Source organism: Numida meleagris, chromosome 4, assembly GCF_002078875.1.
Source record: "Numida meleagris isolate 19003 breed g44 Domestic line chromosome 4, NumMel1.0, whole genome shotgun sequence".
In the NCBI taxonomy this organism is placed as follows: domain Eukaryota; kingdom Metazoa; phylum Chordata; class Aves; order Galliformes; family Numididae; genus Numida; species Numida meleagris.
This window is the reverse complement of record NC_034412.1, coordinates 29,568,096-29,586,807: the sequence shown is the minus strand read 5'-3', so window position 1 is coordinate 29,586,807 and position 18,712 is coordinate 29,568,096. Positions and strand designations below refer to the sequence as shown.

Genomic DNA, 18,712 nt, shown 5'->3' with positions numbered 1-18,712 from the left:
ATGTGCTGAAAATCAGTTTCTTCCTGTTTTTCACCCCGGCTCGTTCATTGGCTGTTTGCAAGCATGTGCAATTTCAATATGCTTTAGAGTGCTTTGCATTAGGGTAAGTGTTTTGGAACAAGGAGTTTAGTACAAATAAACTCAGGAATTGTTTGAATTCCTTAGCTTCTTCTACCAAAAATATGACTGTTACTTAGTTTTATTTTTGTCAATTTCTGAGTGATAGATTTGTGTGCCGGAGTCAGTACTTACTGCTTTCCTCCTCTCATTCCAAACACTCAGGAAAATTGACCAGAAAAGTGAATAATGGCATCTCTCTTGAGTTACACAATCGTTTTTGGATTTTGAAAAATATCTTAGGAAATGTAAATGAATAGGGTGAATTACTAAAAGGTAAATGGTCACTTGAAAAATAAGTAATGGGGTAAAAATCCCATCCTTGAATTTACATTCAATAAATCTTTATTTTTTTCTCAGAGCAAGGTATTTTCATTACCCTTGCATTAGTTATTCTTTCCTAATCTTTATGTGACTCTCCTACCTGGGCTTTGAATTCTGTTAACTTAAATGACAGTCTGCAGAATATCACTGGCATTAAGTGAAATTGGGATGGATGACAAAGCTGTGAGGTCGATCTGTTTGATACCTCTTTCATGTGGAGAGTGCAATCATAATTTTCTGACTTTTCATTTAAATTAATATTTTGGATCTCTACAGAAACTAACATTATAACATCAGGCATATGACTGTAGATAGACCAGCCAATGAATTTCAAAGTTTTAGGTTGTTATAGAGTTGGTGCACTATTGTCTTAGTTTAATCATGTTAAAGCTGGTTGTGCTTATTATTTTTTTTTTTGCTCTGGACATCTGTAGTGTGTGTTAGAAAAGAAGTGAAAGAGAAACAGATATTGGAATGTGTGTAAGGCAGATGTCCTCTTGCAGTTAAGTTCTCTTAGTAGCAATGTTGAGAAACTCAGAGAAGCATGTCAGTATTTTTCAGGTTGACGTTTATATGGGTTATGGAAAAGAACATCATGGTTTTAGAAGGTTACTAGCAGACTTAATGAATATTGTTCAAATTTGGAAGCAGTGTTAAGTTGCTGGGTAGGACAGTTAAATGTTTAGACCTACTAAAGGTCCAGAAGTTTAGCAAGAGACACTTGTACATTGCCAGTTTTCCACTTACCAGTATTGTGGTTCATGTTCGAAACTTTTTTTTTATGTTGAAGCTTACAAAGTTGTCTTAGATTTGTAATGGTTTGGTTCTGACAAAGGCTACATTGCTCTTTTTGGGTAGATTTCAATGCTATACTAAGAAATGGAAACAAAAACAGAACAAAAAAAGCAAAAAAAAAATAAAAAAATTGCGTCCTGATCATGTAGCCAGTGGCAGAGTGACACATGAAGGATTTTTTTCTTACTCCTTCAAAGCTGATGGACATCAAATGCATTTCCCCGTTCTCCGTTATCACATCTCCTTATTATCATTGCAGTTATTTTGATGGAATGATGGAATAAGCGGTGCTGATTTGTAGCTATAGAGTTTTTGTGTTTTGTTTTGTTTTCCTTTGTTTTTAAAATGTATTAACAGTTTAACCTTAACAGAGAGAGAGAGATCAAGCTGTGTAGTACCCTGTCTACCTGTCTTGCTATTTAAAACTGTATTCCTTGTTAGGGGAGTCTCCCAGAATATTGGAAATTGCTTTGAAAAGAGCAGATTATTTTATTGCTTCCAAAAAGCTCTTGCTCAATAGCCAGTGTTTCAAATCACAGAGGATTCCATAGTTTTTGCTTATGCCAACTGTCCTTTGGCTTGTGCACTTCTGGAAAAAAAGCAAAACTTCAAAACAGTCAAGAAAACACAGTGCTTGACAGCTGCTTGATGATACATTCATGGTTACTGAGATTGGAAGGCTTTCTGGGGAATTAGTCTGACCCCCTCTGCAGAGCATGGTCAGCTAGAGCAAGTTGTTGAGGGCCACTGGTTGAGCATCTCTGAGGATAGACCCCTTTTTGCAACTTGTTTCAGTAGTCAGCCTCAAGATAAGAAGCTGCTTCTTAAGTTTAAAAGGAATTCCTTGTACTTCAGTTTGTGCCAGTTACTTTTTGTCCTTTTACTGGGCCCAGCTTGCGAGAGTTGGGCTCCACTGTTTTTGCTTTTACCAATCAGGTATTTACTGCATGTGGATGAAGTGTTTTGTTTTTTTTTTTCTTTTTCCCTAGGCTAAACAGGCTTTTGGGAGCCATCCCTGTAAAGCTGGCTGTACCCTAGCCTGCATGGATGCCTGGCTTATTCCTCACAGGTGTAGGACTTGATATAGCTCTTTGAGCTGGATAAGATTCTAATTGGCCTGCTTCTCCAGCCTGTTGAGGTCCTCTGAATGGCAGCACAACCAGCTGGTGCTTCAGTTGCTCCTGGCAGTTTGATATCACCTGTGAACTTGCTGAGCATGCATCCTGCTCCATCGTTAGTGAAGGTACTTAACTGTACTGGCCCCAGATTAACGGCATAACACCAGGAGTCAGTTATTGACCTCCAGCTGGATTTCATGCTTCTGATCACAAACATCTAATCCTGGAAGGTCAGCCGCTTCATTCCAGCTTGCTGGCTGCTTATGTAGTCAGTGTTTGACTGTGTTTGTCTATAAGGATGCTGTGGGAGATGGTGCTGAAGGTTGTCCTGAAGTTAGGATAAGTGACATCCACCAAGCCGTGTATTTCATCAGGTCGGTCAATAACTGTCTTGTCCTTCATTTGTTTGGAAGTGGTTCCCAGGGTTACTGACTTCATTAAGATGAGGCTGACCAATCTGTAGTTCAGATGTGTGTACCTCCTTGCCCTTCTTCAAGACAACAGTCTTCTGCTTTATTCCAGTCCATGGGAACCTGTCCAGAATGCCTCCATGACTCTCAGACTGAGAGTGGACTCGAAATGATGTTAGCTAGTTCCTCAGTGCTTGTGGATGCATCCTGTCAGGTCTCATGGGCTTCTTTGATTGTGTGAATGTTCCTGAACTTCCTCCTTTTCCACTGAGGAGAAGTCTCTGTTGCCCTGGCCTTCCTTCAGGAGTCTGGCATTTCTGAATGCTAATCTTTGCAGCAGAGGCTGAGGTAATGAGATGTTGTGTACCGTGCCCTTTGTCACCAGGCCTCCTGCCACCTTCAGCAACCTAGTGTCTTGCAGCTGAAGGAGCTAACCTATTTTGGATCCTTTCCTTTGCGTTAAAAACAGGTGTGTTTTTTGTTTTTTTTTTTACTGTTGATATTTTCATTTGATAGCTTCAGTGGAAGCAATGAGTGAATCTTGGGTGTTAGGAGCGGTCACTGATTCCTACACCTCCTGTTGCATCAGGAATTGAGTGGCACTGAATCCCTGGGTACCTCTGAGCTGCCGAACAAAGGACACCAGTGGTTTCTGGTGTTTTTGACTCTTGTTGGCACTCTCACCCAGTTTCCTTTTTGTCCTTCCTTACCCAAGTTTCCCTCTTGCCTTCAAAATCTGGAAATTTCCTTGATGCTGTGTTTATAAACAAGGTGTATTAAAATTAAGTGAAAAATCTTAAACAAGCTTGTAATTCTTAAAAAAGAAAGGTGTTGGCTCAGTATAGAAGTAATTAAGTCCAGGTGAGAGAATCAGCATGACCTAGCTTTATATTTTGTTCTAAAGGGTTATGCATTTGTGTAGCAGGGTTACTTGTGGGTCTTGATTTTTGTATTTGAAATGGAAACATATTTGCTTTTGCTTGAGACATTGATACCTTCTAAAAACTTGAAGCAATTGAACTGCTTGGATTTGAACACCTTTACGTAAAGCTAGAGGAAAAGGTTTAGATGCTTTTAATGTGATGTGTTTTATCCAGAATGTCAGATTCTACTGGCATACCTTTTTATCTTAGTATGCTCCCTTAAGAAAAATAAAATAAATATTACAAAGGGAGGGAAGAGTCCCAAGACAAATCCTGCCTTCAATTGGTCCAGCAGAGTGAGTGAGTTTGGATAACGTAGGTAAAAAATTATTTGATTTTGTGATCTAGCAGTTGCTGTGCTAGCTTTTCCTTCTTATGCTCACACTTGAAATGAGTGTCCTTGCAATGGATTGAGATGCTTTCAGAAGAATTTGGGGATCTTACTTGGCCCAGCAAAATGGGTGGATAGTCACCAGTAGGGTTGTAAAGGCCCAAAGTTGCTTCGTACTAATTCGTCTGTGGTTCTTTGGTTGCATTTGAGATTCTTGGTTTTACAGGAGTCAAGTTCTAGGAGGTTCTGGGCATTTACAACATAAACGCTGCAAGATTATAGCCTTGTGTACTGTCTGGCCTCCTTTATTTCACTTCCATTCCCTTGCCCTCATTAGAAGCAGCTAATGGCTTTCCCCTTAAAGAATATAAAGAATATTAGGGAGATGCTTGTTATAGTCCCCAGTCAAGTCTAGATGTGTGTATAGCCTTCAGAAAAGGAGATGGTGTTGTTAACTATGTTAATATTTGTGCTTTTGCTAGTGTGTTGTCTGTTGAATAAACTTGCTAGTGCTAATGTGTTAAAGCACTTTTGGAGGGGAAAGGGAAAGAGGTGATGCCAGTGTGATAAGGTAGCGCTGTCTAACTTAAAAGATGTTTTAGATTTTTGCCTGTCAGTCTTTTGCTTTTATGGACAAGGTGCTTCATTTGCCTTGTATGAGAGTCAAATACTAGAGGCCCTTGTTTTCTTTGTCTTGCAAGCTACGTAGTGTAGCTAGATGCTTTTTTTTTTTTTTTTTTAGCATGAGCAGCAGCTGGATCACCGTGTCAACCTAGAAAGGCATTAGAACTCAAGGCTATTTTTCCCATGCAACTGAAGAACAAAAAACAGAGTAAGCTTAGCCAGTTTAGCTTTAATATTTAAATTTCTTCATTGGCTTCATCTGCGAAGAAAGAGCAAGTTTTATTTGCTCAGATGTTCTGTTACTTGGAGGCTGGCTGCTTCTAGCTTCACTAAGTGAATGGTGTGAATTACTCTATCGTTTTCTTACTGGTAACAGTAAGAAAAAAAAAACCAACACTGTGCATGTCCTCCATTTGATGATGACTGTGGAATCCTGCATTTGAGAGAACATAGCTACTGGTACTGTTCTATCAGGCTTAATAAATTTAATATCAGAAGTTGATAACAATTTACATGTTCCCAGCTTATATCTAAACTTCATGTTCTTTGTACAGGAAGTATTGTGCTTTGCTATGATTGAACGTAGAATGTATGTAAAATTTAAAAATGTGCCATAGCTCAAACCTGTTGAATGTAAATGGCACTCACATTATGATTTCAGCATCAATGTTTTCTGTACTTGAGCAGCAAAACCTAGCTCATTTTTTTCATGTGAATTTTGCTGCAGTGAGATTGAAACTCCTCACAGTTGTAATTTCTGTGCATGGCAGTCATCTAGTTCTAGGAGTGCTATCAGAGTAAGCTGATTAGCATGATTGATACTGTATGTCATGGGACTGGCTTAATGGGCTACCGTTGAGACTGCATTGTGAAACCACACGCAGATGAGGTAATCTCATTAGATGATTAAAACCTTCATCGAGTCTTCAAGATTGCAGAGCTTTCAGTTGTATTGCAGTTGGGAACTGATGCGAAGTAAGTGTAGTGTTCTGCTCGGAGTGGTGCTGAGATGGAGATCTTGCTGGCTTTTTCTCCTGGATCAAAGTCGCCGCAGCCCGGATTAAAAGCTGATATGGGATATTCCATCTGCCTGTAGCTTGAAGTAAGATACTAAATGATGTAACTATTTTCTTGTACAGTCTGTCGAGTTATTTTATCATTTACTATTTTGCTGTTCTTATGTGAAATTCTGTACTATTTGTGTTAAAAATGAATATTTTGATTTTATGTAGCTTTCTATTCCCCTACAGTGAGAGTGAATTTTAAGTGTTACATTGCTGGTAACAGCAGTTCTGTTTTATAAAGAAACTGCCTTTTTTTGTTGTTGTGTTTTGTTTTTTTTTTTTCCCCTCTGAAGGTCAGTCAGCTTTGCTTTGGCCCAGGAGCAGATGGAGTGTAAATGGCACTCCTTGTCCTCCTGTTTGTCCTGTTTAAAGTTAGCATGGCAGGTAGCGTGTGCACATGCTAGAACAGGTGGCATACAGAAATTCTGTTTGACTTGGTCATTTGCTACGTTTTAGGCAGCTCATTGAATGACATGAAATTTCAAGTGAAAAGTAGTACATTTGGTTAGTCATATACTTAAGCTCTGTTTTTGCTAGCAAGCTGACATAAAAACCAAATGTTTTTAATTCTGAAATTCCGGTGTTACAGTATGTATAATGCAGGTGTTATTGGGACAACAGTTAGGAAGGATGGACTACTCATCCGAGACTGGCAATAACCACTCTGGCTGTATAGCTGAACTCTTTGATATTAAAGATGGGACTGGCTATCTGTTTAGGGGGGAGAAAGAAACGTTTCCAATTTGCATTGCATGTTGTGATCGGTTGGTCTGTTCTGTTAGTGAGAGTAAATACTGTGACACTAATAAACATTTATGTTCATCTTGTGAAACAAAAGCAAACACGGATACTCTGTTTTGGCAAGGGAACTCCAGTGATGTAATCCCTTCTGAACCACTTCTCAGATGTGGTCTATTTATTCGGCAGTCCTGCAAGTAAGTGATCTTTGCCTGAGAGCTATTGAAGATACGGTGTCAAAAAAAAGCCTCACCAAAACCCTACAGCAGCCTGTTCCAATGTGCTAAAAAGTGGGAAATTTGCACTGTGACAAGAATATTCTTTCACATGCATATGACAAAACATAAAAGTACACATTTGTGTAAGCTAGTAAGGGGTTATAAGCAACTATATGCTATGAAGTATGATCAGTATAGTAAGTACATGGATTGAGTTTTACAGGTTTAATTTTCCTGATTTAGCAAAAATGACATTACTTGAGATCCTCTTGTACTGATTTTTGAGTGCAAGGTCATGCTGAATTTCAGTGATATCAAAGAAAAAGCAGGACAATAATTTTTGAAACTCAGCTTGGTTTTTGCACATCAAATACTAAACGCTGAAGGAAACAAAGGTTCTGGTGAGCATTGCACATTTTCATGCTCTTTCTTCAAACAGCTCTCTAACTTTGTAAGATGTATTTTTGTGTAAGTCTGTTTTTCTTATTGTAGACTGAAATGAATTACTTGACTGTTTCAGTAGGCATAGAAACATTTTCTCTCCTCCTTAACTTGTTCACCTGACTTGAAGTGTCTCAAGCTCTCATTCAAAGACCTTGGTCAGCTCTTGATGCTGCCTGGGGTGCTGGAGGGTACTCAGTTAACAGAACCTTCATAGCTTCTTTTTACTTAATGGGCAAAGCAAGCGTCATCTGCAGCTGCATTTTTCCACAAAGGATCTGTTCCTCTAAATAGATTTGAAAATTATGGAGTATTTCCAGTGAAATGAGGCAACTGTTTTCATTATGAAAATAGAAACCTCCTTTGTTGGTCTGACTGCAAATCAGCTTACTCTTTCCAGAATGTTGGCCTTGAACAGGGGAGAGCAAATCATAAATAAGAAGATACTTTTCTCAAGATCCTTTTGAATGGGAAAGACTTAGTGCCTTTGTTTCTCTTGTCTGCATATCATATTCACAGAAGGTGCCTTAAGAAAGAAATTTGCAGGAATGATACTTAGGACTGTTTGCAGGAATAATGAATTAACTCCAGGTTTGTTGAGGCACTGTGTAAGCTAGGGATATTAATCCCTGATTACATTAGTTACTCTGCTGTTGTTTTTTAAGTATTGGCACTTTTTTGTTCCTAATTACGTAGGCTGGTTTGTAATATTTGGTAAATCCATGGCTTACTATGGTTCTTAGATATTTGCTTTCGACTTACATGTAAACTGAGTGCCCTGGTAAATGACTGTAAACAGCTTGTCTTAAAATACCTATCCTTTGTTTGAAGTGAGGAAAAATGTCTTTTAAAATATCTTTATTTTAATGTTTTGGAGAAATGTAGGGTAGAAGGGGGGAATTAGGACCAGCTGCGGGAGTAGTTGCAGACTACTGTACAAGCTTTTACCTTGAGTTAAGCATGCTGTTTGAAGTTGCCTGATGTGCATATCTCTTTATTAAATACTCAGGAGTTATTTTTCTGCATAAGAGCCGTTACTATTTTTTTTAAGAAACCGTCTGTGCTTCTGAAAATACTGATCACAAAATATTTTGTTCCACTGTTGTGTTCTGTTTTTTTTTCCTTCCCACCCCCTTCTCCCTCTCCATAACAACATGGTGTGTGAACCCAAGAAGAAGCTAATCTTCTACCTCTTAACAGTTTCTTTTGTAATATGTTTGTTGAGCTAGCTGGACTGCTTCCAAAAGTGCAAGAGCATGTTTATACATCTAGCCTAACAATAGTATCATAACACCAGTTTGTTTAATTTGGGCTGGAAATAACAATCTAGATGTTGTGAATCAAAGAGAGCAGTAATTTGTCTGTGCTTCTCTACTGTGTCACGTCATTTGTATTATTTAACAAAATCACTGAAACTTTTCATGTTTCTCTGGGAAATGTATCAGCACAGTTGTAATGTGATAGCTTTCCTGAAAGCTTAGGGAAGCTCAGCTATAGCTGTTCCTTGGAGTGGCATTGCATGCTGTCATCAGCTCATTCAGAAAGAGTTTAATTTTTATGTTCAGCTCAAGCACGTAATACTGGGGAAAATCATCTATCCCCTATACTTTGAGGAGTGCATTCATAGTGTGATAAATTGTTCAACTCTTATTGCAATATTTGAGTAAGGTTGTGAGGTGGTGGAAAATGTGATTAATTCTGGTTATGCTTATTTACTACTCATAGAATCACTAAGGTTGGAAACGACCTCCAAGATCACCTAATCCAACCATCCACCTACCACCAATATTTCCTCACTAAGCCTTGTCCCTTAGTACCACATCTAAACGTTTCTTGTACTCCTCCAGGGATGGTGACTCCACCACCTCCCTGGGCAGCCTGTGCCAGTACCTGACCGCTCTTTCTGAGAAGAAATTCTTCCTAATATCTAGCCTGAACCTCCCCTGTTACATACAATCTGAGGTCATTCTCTCTAGTCCTATCACTAGTTACACGTGAGAAGAGGTCAGTCCCTACCTCGCCAGAGCCTCCTTCCAAGTAGTTATAGAGAGCAGTAAGATCTCTGTTGAGCCTCTTATTCTGCAGACTAAACAATTCCAGTTCCCACAGCCACTCTCCATAAAACTTGTGTTCCACACCCCTCACCAGCTTCATTGCCATTCTCTCAGCACTCTCCATGACCTCGATGTCTTTCTTGTAGTGAGGGGCCCAAAACTGAACACAGTACTGGAGGTGCGGACTCACCAGAGCTGAGTATAGGGGGATGATCACCTCCCTGCTCCTGCTGGTAATGTTTTTTCTTAAAGAAGCCAGGATGCCATTGGCCTTCTTGGCCACCTGGGCACTCTGCTGGCTCATGTTTATCCGACTGTCAACCACCAGGTCCATTTCTTAGACACAGTCTTCCACTCATTCTGCTCCAAGCCTGTAGCATTGCATGGGGTTGTTGTGGCCAAAGTGCAGGACCTGGTACTTGGTCTTGTTGAACTTCATCCCGCTGGCCTCAGCCCAGAGATCCAGCCTATCCAGATCCCTCTGTAGGACCTTCCTAACCCCAGGCGGATCAAGACTTCCTCCCAACTTGGTGTCATTTGCTGACTTACTGGGGATGCATTCAATCCCCTTGTCCAGGTCATCAGTAAAGACACTAAACAGTGAAGGCCAGCTGATAGGTATACACTGCTGAAGGTGCCAAGATTTCTTTTACTTTGCTTCAGTGACTTTAGTTGTTGAAATAATTGTTCTGATTTTAAACAGTTTAGACAGCGTCCATCAGCTACTGATGTAAGGAGTCCTGTTAGTGTTCAGACTTGTGATGTGCCGTGGGGCCTCATGGTTTTAAGTGTGAGGGGAAAAAAAAAAAGTGGTGCACATTTTTTGACCTCAAATCAAGCGATACCAAGAGTTAAACAGACTTGCTTTATCATCCCATCCTCAATCTTATGATCTTCACAGTGTATTAATTTAATTTTAAGTTAGCAGTATCTGAGCTGACTCACCTCATCTGCTGAAGTCTGTCATATTTTGTATGAAAAATTTTATAATTGAGAATAACAATGGCTGCCACTTGGGTATGTCAGCATATTTTCAAAAGTGAGAGTGTATTTGTTTGCATATTATTCAGTCTCTGGCCTCCTTACTTATCAGGAAAAGTGAGTGCTCTGTAATTATGTCTAGCTTCAGTGAAGTGGCACCTGTCTAATAGAGAACTGACTGCAGCAGTACAATTATGGGACTTTGTAGGTGTCTTATCTTCTCAGTCAGTGACAGTGAAGACATAATCATTCTGCATCAGCAGCTTCTAAAATTATGGCTTGATGTTGTTAGTGTTGGCCTTACAGCTCTTCTGTCACGATTCAGATAGTGAATAAGCAGCTTCAGCTCTGCAGTTTTCCAGAAGGAGGAGGTTTGTGACAGAAGCAGAACTCACATGCTCCAGTGTGAAGATTGGCTCAGTATTGCTTAGAGAAGCTGTTTACATTTTTTTTTCAGCATGTTTGTTAGGTTTCAAGCCTGGGAGGGAGAATACATGGTTGTACAAGTACACGAGCCGTATACTTGGAGACATTGGTGTACGCCTTGAGACTGTTCAGCACTGAGGGTAAATGACAGGCTAGAAAATCTATATGAGACCTAACGCTAGTTGCAAAAGAGAAGTATGTGCCCTACCCTGCCTTGACTCGACTATTTGAAACAGAGCTCTGTGAGCTCTCCCCACTGGGGCTGCCAGCAGTGCTGGCACCTTGGTGAGCCAAACGGATCTGCGAAGGCATAGTGCAGAGCAGACCTGTGTTCTGAGGAGCCTTGAAAACCTGGCCTGACTAGTGGTGTCTCTCTCGCTCTGCTGCACCCCACAGACTCCTAGATCCTTGTCATACAACCTAGCATACTTGGCACCAGGAGTTCTTGAGAGGAGGCTTTGGAGGCTCCTGTGGTGGGAAAACGAGAAACTTCCATTGTTTGCTTGAAGTTTGGTATGTCTTTATGGCAGTATATCTTATATGTATTCAAAGGCAACTGAAATAATCTATACAAGCTTACATAAATGATGTGTTTTTTTAAGAGTTATAAGATTTTATGTAAGGTTTTCCATTTTGTTTTTGATCTCACGTCTGCTGTCGCCTCAGATCACTTCCCATCTTAAGGGTTAAATAATGATTACCTTTATAACAGAATATGTCTTTGAGAGCCATCATGGTACAGATACTGGAAAAATAATCAATTTCATAGCAATCAGGCAATTCCTATTACTCATAAATAGTTCCAGAATGAAATGGGTTAAGGTAGGAGTTCAAACCAAGTACCTGCTGAGGAAGGTTATTTTGTCCATTTGAGGTTACCGGCAATTAAAAATATTTTTGGACTGGTGCATGTGTACCTTACAATTCTGTTAGATGACAAATAAAATGTAGGAAAACATGTTTTCTTCCCCTTTCCACAGTCACATTGTTCTTAAAGTGCTGGCAGTAGTAAGAGCTTCCAGTCAGTAAACAAAGTAGATGTCATTTAGATGTATAGAGAGCTAATTAACTAAGTAGCAGGGCACTCAGTTTGAGTTCCTTTGCTGCCTGTAAGTTAAAAATTAAACAATTTTTATAGTAAGTGAAACTCTCAAAAAGGTTTAAAAGAACCAGTTGGACAATAGAGTGCTTGCTTTCTATGTCAAAGAACAAAGCTTAAAAATGTGAAGTACTTTACAGGCCAGATGAAGTAAAGGGATTGTAACACTTGAATCTGCTCAAAATCTAATAAGAAATAGAAACAAAAATCTGAAATTTAATTTCTCATAGTAGTGTTGGTGGTTTAATGATTTTTATTTTATCTGCTTTCAGTGTTGTTCTGTATTCTGTGTTGTGATCAGATACGAACGATGAAATGAACAGTCTCAGTGTACCAAGGGAACAGCAGGCTTATTGTTCGCTTTCTCTAGTGCACAGACAGAGGAGGGGATAAAGTTTGATGAGATCAGAAATTCTGTGCAATTTTTCTTCCCTTAGTGGTTATTCATCGGAAGGATGCTGCTGTTAAAAAGAACAACACCTAAAAAATCTCCTGAAGTATAGACGCTTATATTTGAAAAAGAAAACAACTCAAATCCTTCTTAGAACTGAAAGGAGAAGATAGATGATGATATGAAAAATGTTTTGAGTTTCTGGGTATTTTCTGGATTATTAAGGTGATTTTTTTTTCAGGATTGTTTTGTCTTCTCTTGTTTATCTTAAGAATCGCCTGCCACAGGAATTACATTTTCTGCGCATTTAATGTTGAAAAGATACCATTTGAAGTGTGTATCATTAGATGATTCCAGAGATGTTTGTATTCATTTACTGCCCAGATGCACAAAGTACATTTTTTTCATATCATACTTACATGCCTGATGCTTTAAACTGGGGGAGGTGTGAAACATTGGCCGTTTGGTAAGCTCAGTGCCTGTTGTTAGGTGGTGAGGTGTCCTGAGCTGCTCAGCTGGGAGTTCAGCCCCTCTTGCAGGGCACTGTGCAGCCCAGCTGTGGTCACTTGCCTTTGAATTTAGGGCTGAGAAACAAGTTCCTTCTTTCATGATAACGCTACATAAAGATATTCTTATTTTCCTGTGTTTACCTAATGTTTGTCATATGATGAAAAACCATTAGTCAAAATATCCAGAGCCAAGCAGAGAGATTCTTCACAGCAGTTGTCAAGGGAAATGCTTTGCTTTTAGAGAAAACTACGTAAAGCTTACGATGTTTTTGCTTTCTTAGACTAAGCATGCAGACTTAATTCAAGATGAGTCTGGGAAGAAGTATGACTTGATCTTCCCCCTTCTGATTCATTTCTTTTTTTTCTGTCAGATATGCTTACCTCCTCAGTATTTTTTGATATGAAGTCTTTATGGACCCTGTGGGTTGGCCATTCATTTTAGGCCATTGTGTGAATGCTAACTGCTTAAAAATAGTTGTGAAGCTAACCTTGCTTCCTCTCAGGGTTTATCAGTTGGAAGCATCTTCTTTTTATCCTATGTGTAAGCAAAGACCTCTCTGGATTGATGACTTGATCTGTATAATGGAAAATCTAGGCAGGATATCCTTTCTCTGTTATTCCTTGGTGTGATGGCATCAGGATCTGTCTTAAAATGGGGGAAGGGAAAAGGAGGATCCTCTTAACAGGCCAAGAGGTTTCAAGGGACTCTTAAACTGCGAACTTGCAGAGAGCCTTGCACTTACTGTCAGTGTTGAACCCTTCGTGCTTTGAGCTGAGATTACAATGTGTGGTTTCTGTTGCTGTGCTGAAAAGCTTTTCTCATGTGCAGTGCAGACATCTTGTATTTGGAAGTTGTTGTGGATACTGTACTGAAATATATCATGTGGAGCTTCTCTGTAGTTATTTTGAGCTTGCAGACCTTAATGAAATACTGCATTGACAGGCTAGATCCAGTCTTAGACTGCAGAAAGGCATTGCCTGAGCTTCCCCTGCCAACGAAAGAGTGTTTAGAGTGTAATTCTAATTGAATTGCCTCTAAAACTATGCAGTGCTCAATACAGGGCAGAGGTACAGTGGATGCATGATCCAGGGTATTCATGGGGTAACATTTATTACTTTTTTCCTCCCTCATTTCTCTCTCCACGAGACACAGTAAAACTGTCTGTGAGAGAGGTGAATTCCTTAGTATTGGTTTGCTCTGCTCTTATCTTGGTGACCTCTGTGTGTTGTGGTGCAATGGCCAAGGAGGAACCTGGAGTCTTTGGGTAGGGTGACAGAGGCAGGACAGGATCGTGAGTTTAATAGTAAAGCAAAATAGTAATCAAACAGTACGTGGAATTAAACTAATGAAAAGAAGTACTTCAGTTGTCTGTCTGGACTTTGGAATCTGTAACCCTTGAGTTTTCTTGCCAAGATGTTAGTAAAATTTGAAGCACGTGACTTTTATATCGGTAATGAAAATATCTATGGAGTCATTGCATGTGCTTTTACATGAGGAGAAGATAAAAGTCTTTCCTTCTACACCATGAAGTGCTCTTTGAATGCTTGACATTAGGAAGGTCCTTCTCATTAGCAAACTGTTCTGGGACTTTCAATCATGAGACTTAATACTTTTGACTACAGTGTTTAAATGGACTGCTGGTTACTTTTCATACTAGAATGTACTATTCTGTGAGAGGCTGAACTTCTTATTTATCTGAGCACTTTGATAAGGAATAGGTAGAATTATTTGGAAAAAAAGGCAGAATGCTGTAAGAGTTTTCTGCTTATGCTATTGTAAAATTGTCAATTCTATGCGATAGCCTAATGGCAGACTTCAGTGCAGAATCTCAACATAGGCAAGAATTTATACCTTTGTACGCTCTGCAGTGTTTTTCCCTAGTTTTAGCCTAGTTCAGCCTTGAGTCTTTAACTAATGCTATGTAGATAGCATGCTTTTTAAGCAACGGTTTGAAAACCAAGCAAGGGAAGGCTTTCAAATCTTAAACCCACCCCTCATGTATTAAATCATTCTAAATGTTACAATTGCTGTTATTTTCAGGCCATTGTGTCTACTTCCTGTTGGTCAAAGGTTATGAGGATAGGGTGGTGTATAGTGAGATGGAAAGCTGACAGGAAAAAGAAAGCTTTGCTTGTTTTGGGGTAGACACAACTACAGAAATGGCCAGGACATTGCTTGAGTTTTCTGAGGACTTAAAGAGGTAAACTAGAGAAAACTGTTCTTGTTGTTTATTCTTCTTTTAATTTCTACATACAGAAAATGATTTGGGTTAAACAGCGGCTTCCTTAAGGGATATTATCTTTTTGCTTGAAATATGCTTCCCCCCCCCCCCCTTTTTTTTTTCTCCAAGAAAGAGGTTTAGCTTTCATTTTGCTTTAGAAGTGGACTCGGGAAGCTTTCTGAAGCAGCAGCCTACAGCTTTACCTGTTAGCTCACTTGTATTGCTAAAAGAGTTTTATGCCTTGGAGTGCAAGTAGAAGTTATGTGATGTATTGCTGCAGTTCGATACATCTGTATGTAGGCATACCTACAGTGCTCTAAAACTCCTAGCTTATCTTAATATTTGTATCATTATTCAAGAACCACATTGTTTCTTGGCTGCTAAAACAGTAGCATGAATCCTCCATCCTTTTGTCAACAGGACGGCTTGTAGCGAGCTGCTCTGAGCAGATGCTGACAAGGGCTCATCTTGCTGGTGCTCGGGTTCCTCTGGCAGGGCACTGCAGCTCTTGTGGTAAGCAATTGTGTGAAGGAGATTTGAAGAATTTCGTTTCAGAACAAACCTGGATTCATAAGATTGCTCTGGAGCGGGAGGAAAAACATAATTGGTCATGGTAATGAAGTTCATTAAAACTGCTTATGTAAATAGTACGTGATAGTGCTGTTACAATATGGAAAACAAAAAATATATTTTTACATCTTTGAGATTGGGCAGCATTTTGTAAACTACTCAGTTGTTATGCCAAATCATCCTAATCCTCTGGTATGCTGGTGTATTGTTAGGTTTGCTATTGGTAAGCAATGTAGCTTTTTTTAATGTCTTAACTCCTTTGTAACTACTAGTGAGCTATTTGACCCTAAAATGAAGTATATCTGTTGCAGTCTTGGAAAAGGGGTTTTTGTTACAAAAGAAACTCAGGTTAGCATAGTGAAAGCAACTTACATATCATAATGCTCTGCAAATCTGAACTGTGCTTGTTCGTTTAGAAATGAATTCTTTTTCAGGAGTTCTTTAGGTCAATTGTGAAAATACTCCACTGAGTACAGTTGCCAAGTGTTCTCAGTGATAGGAGTGGATGTATATATCAGATGCAATGCTGACTTTTATTTCACTTTTTTATTTTTTTTAGCAGCTGTTATTCTATGTCTGCGTACTTGATTCATGCACATAGCATATTTGATGATTTGTAATGGAAAAGATGATAATTGTGCTCTTAAAATAATGTAAACAACACTGAGCATGCCCTTCTTATTTCTCATCCTTTATTGGCACAAGGAATTCCTTGCAGCCTTGCAGTATTTAAAACATAATGTGTTGATTCTCCCTATAATGCTTTGGCAGAACAATAGCTTTCCCTTTCCTATGCATGAAGTGGCTCAAGAAATTGTCGGCCCTTTCATTGCTGTAATAGTGGTTAACTCCTTTACAGAAGAGGCTGCTGTTTTAGTCTGCAGATGCTTGACTTGCAGAAATGTCAGCAGCTAGCATACTGCCTTGCTCTCACAAGGAATGGATAAGGATGGAGTGTCAACATGTCCTGAATTCAATTTGTGAAAATAATTTAAAACGTAGTCTGGAATTATGGGGCAACTCTGCACTACCCTCAAATCCATTTTAATTCTTCATCCCTTGTTGAATGTGAAGAAACTGCTGCTTCTGTAGCTCAAAGACCTTTTTTGGGGGGGAATACAAGATAGAGCATCTAGACCTATAAACATTTTGTCTGAGATGGCATGCTGGATGCCTGACCTTGTCATGTGTGGAAATTATGTGGCATGAGCACACCATCTGGGCAAACCAAACATGAGACATGCGTTGTAGGTTTGTTGCAACTTCACTGTCCTCTAAAGGATCCAAAATGGAGTCTGACGTTGTGTGTTTTCACACAGTTCTAATGTCTTGTTTTTCCCTGCTTTTAAGGCTTTCATAGATGATGAAGGTAGATATCTAAAGAAGCAAGAAAAAAAAAATAAACAGAAAGCTAAATCTGTACAAGATGTGTACAAAATACTTATTAAAAAAATAAAAAGCCCTGGGCTTGTGAACTGGAAGAATGGTGTGTTTTTTTTTTTTTATGCCTAGTTACAAACACCATTTTGAAATTACTACCCTGCTAGAAAGTGAAAAATGTGTGGACAAAAACAGTGGTGTATTTCATCCCCTGCCACTAGTGGGAAAGCAGCTGTTGATCTCAGTGGAGTGTAGGCTTTATCTTTCAGCTTCAGATTAATTGCATCTTTATAAGTCCTTTTTTTTTTTTTTTTTTTTTTTTTTTAGTTTTTATCAAAACAACGGGGTTTTCAGCAGTGCCTTCTATAGACAGTGGATGTGAATTAAAGCCATGCCTCGTAAGATTTCTGGCTAAGTATATTCAGTTGTGTGAAGTATGCATCTTGTTTTAATATTTTTTTTTTTTTTTTTTTAGTTTTTATATTTCTGTGCGTTGCTCTTGTACTATTTGTCAGAACGTGCACTCCTGAGCTCAGGACAGTGGAATTCAAGTCAGGGTGCAGCTGTCATCTTATCTAGGTTGTCTTGTGCAGGACATCTTGTCAGCATTGCAGTAATCCATGTAATAAGAAATGTACAGTCATTAAAAATAAGGGAACCTACCCTGAACATTTTGCTTTCTTAAATTAAGATTTGTGGGGGAGGGAATGTAGCTTTTGATGAGGAGCTGATGAGGGAACTGAAGCAGAAATAAAAAGCACACACCACCTTTGACTGATGAATACACAAAAACAGTACTTTTTAAATTAATCCATCTGATGTAAAGGCAAATTATAATTGGTTGAATGATTGTAAGTACTATTGCAGAGGGTGATCTTCAGGGGGAATCTGAAGGTAGGAGATTTTGTTCCCTTATTGATTCATGGAGCCTTCAAAGGAGAGTTGGGAGAGGATGAAGAATGTGTTGAATTTGTTATCGCTGGTACAGTAAAGCAATAGGAGATGACTTGCAGATTTAGGGAGCCATTCACTCTCTTAATAAGAAAAAGCCTAGAAATATGTTGAGTGAATTGAAACTGCAATGAAGTGAGTTGATAATGGAGAACTTCACAATAGAGATGCGATGAGCATGAGAGAAAAGATGGTCCTGGTAGTATTACATTCAATCCATGTGCAGTGGTATGGACGAGAACAGAGAGGAAGCTGATCAGAATGTACTTGAAATCAGGGAGGAAAAGATGAAATCTGGGAGATGTTCAGAGAGCAAGGGCAACAAGCCAAAGGTGCCATGTGTGGGTGAAGGACCTGCAACAAATATGCTTATGCAATGGTGTTATGCTTTTATTGCTGACAAAACAGTGAGAGGAGAAGGCTGAGCTAACTTGCGTCATAGGGAGCATGCTACTAGGGAGCTGTGCGCTCGCCATGCAGGGTGGGTGGTGTGAAGCAGAATGGAATTGAAAAGGTAAGTCTGTGAGAGTTCAGAAATAACAGGATAGCTGTGGATGCCAGGGGCGTGGGTACGATGATCTGGGAACCTAGGAGGACGTTCTGGTCACTGGTCCTAGCATGGAGACGTGGGGACTCAGATTCTGGTTCCACAGAAGATCTGCTTTAGTGCTTGATGAGTCAGTTCTCCTTTGGTAAAGATGCAATGATAGTTGTCTGATGTGCAAGAGTATTGCAGAGAAGCTAATGCTTGCCATCACAACAGTTCTGGCGTACTGTGGAAAAGTAACGAAGTATTGAAATGACTGCTGCTGCCGATCATGAGAAGGTGAGCATAACAATGGATGATGGTACAAGCTGTACAGTTATACTCGGGACAGGCATAAGGCTTAAAAAAAAAACCTGTGAAAACCTCCATGCAAAATGTAGAAGGATTATGAAAATATTCCATTAGTTTAAGACTTACCAAACAGCAGTCAGAGTGCTAAAATGGTCTGACTTGTATTTTGTCCTGTTTTTGATGCTTTA

At 39.3% G+C, this 18,712-nt stretch overlaps 1 protein-coding gene across 7 annotated transcripts in view; it reads left to right on the top strand.

The window, feature by feature from the left end:
* The window catches only part of GAB1 (GRB2 associated binding protein 1), a 100,938-nt gene that overhangs the window by 31,719 nt on the left and 50,507 nt on the right, over positions 1–18,712 (top strand). Inside the window, exons 1-2 of one of the 7 annotated variants that reach the window (XM_021394099.1) lie at positions 14,668–14,764; positions 15,206–15,298. The exons of 4 other annotated variants lie outside the window; for them this stretch is intronic. Coding sequence is in view for 1 of the 3 variants with exons in the window: in XM_021394096.1 (XP_021249771.1) it covers positions 15,396–15,398 (3 nt within the window). In the remaining 2 variants the exon portion in view is untranslated. Of the gene's footprint in view, positions 1–14,657; positions 14,765–15,205; positions 15,299–15,380; positions 15,399–18,712 lie in introns of those variants that run through there. 2 more of the 7 variants (XM_021394102.1, XM_021394096.1) reach the window with 2 other exon arrangements.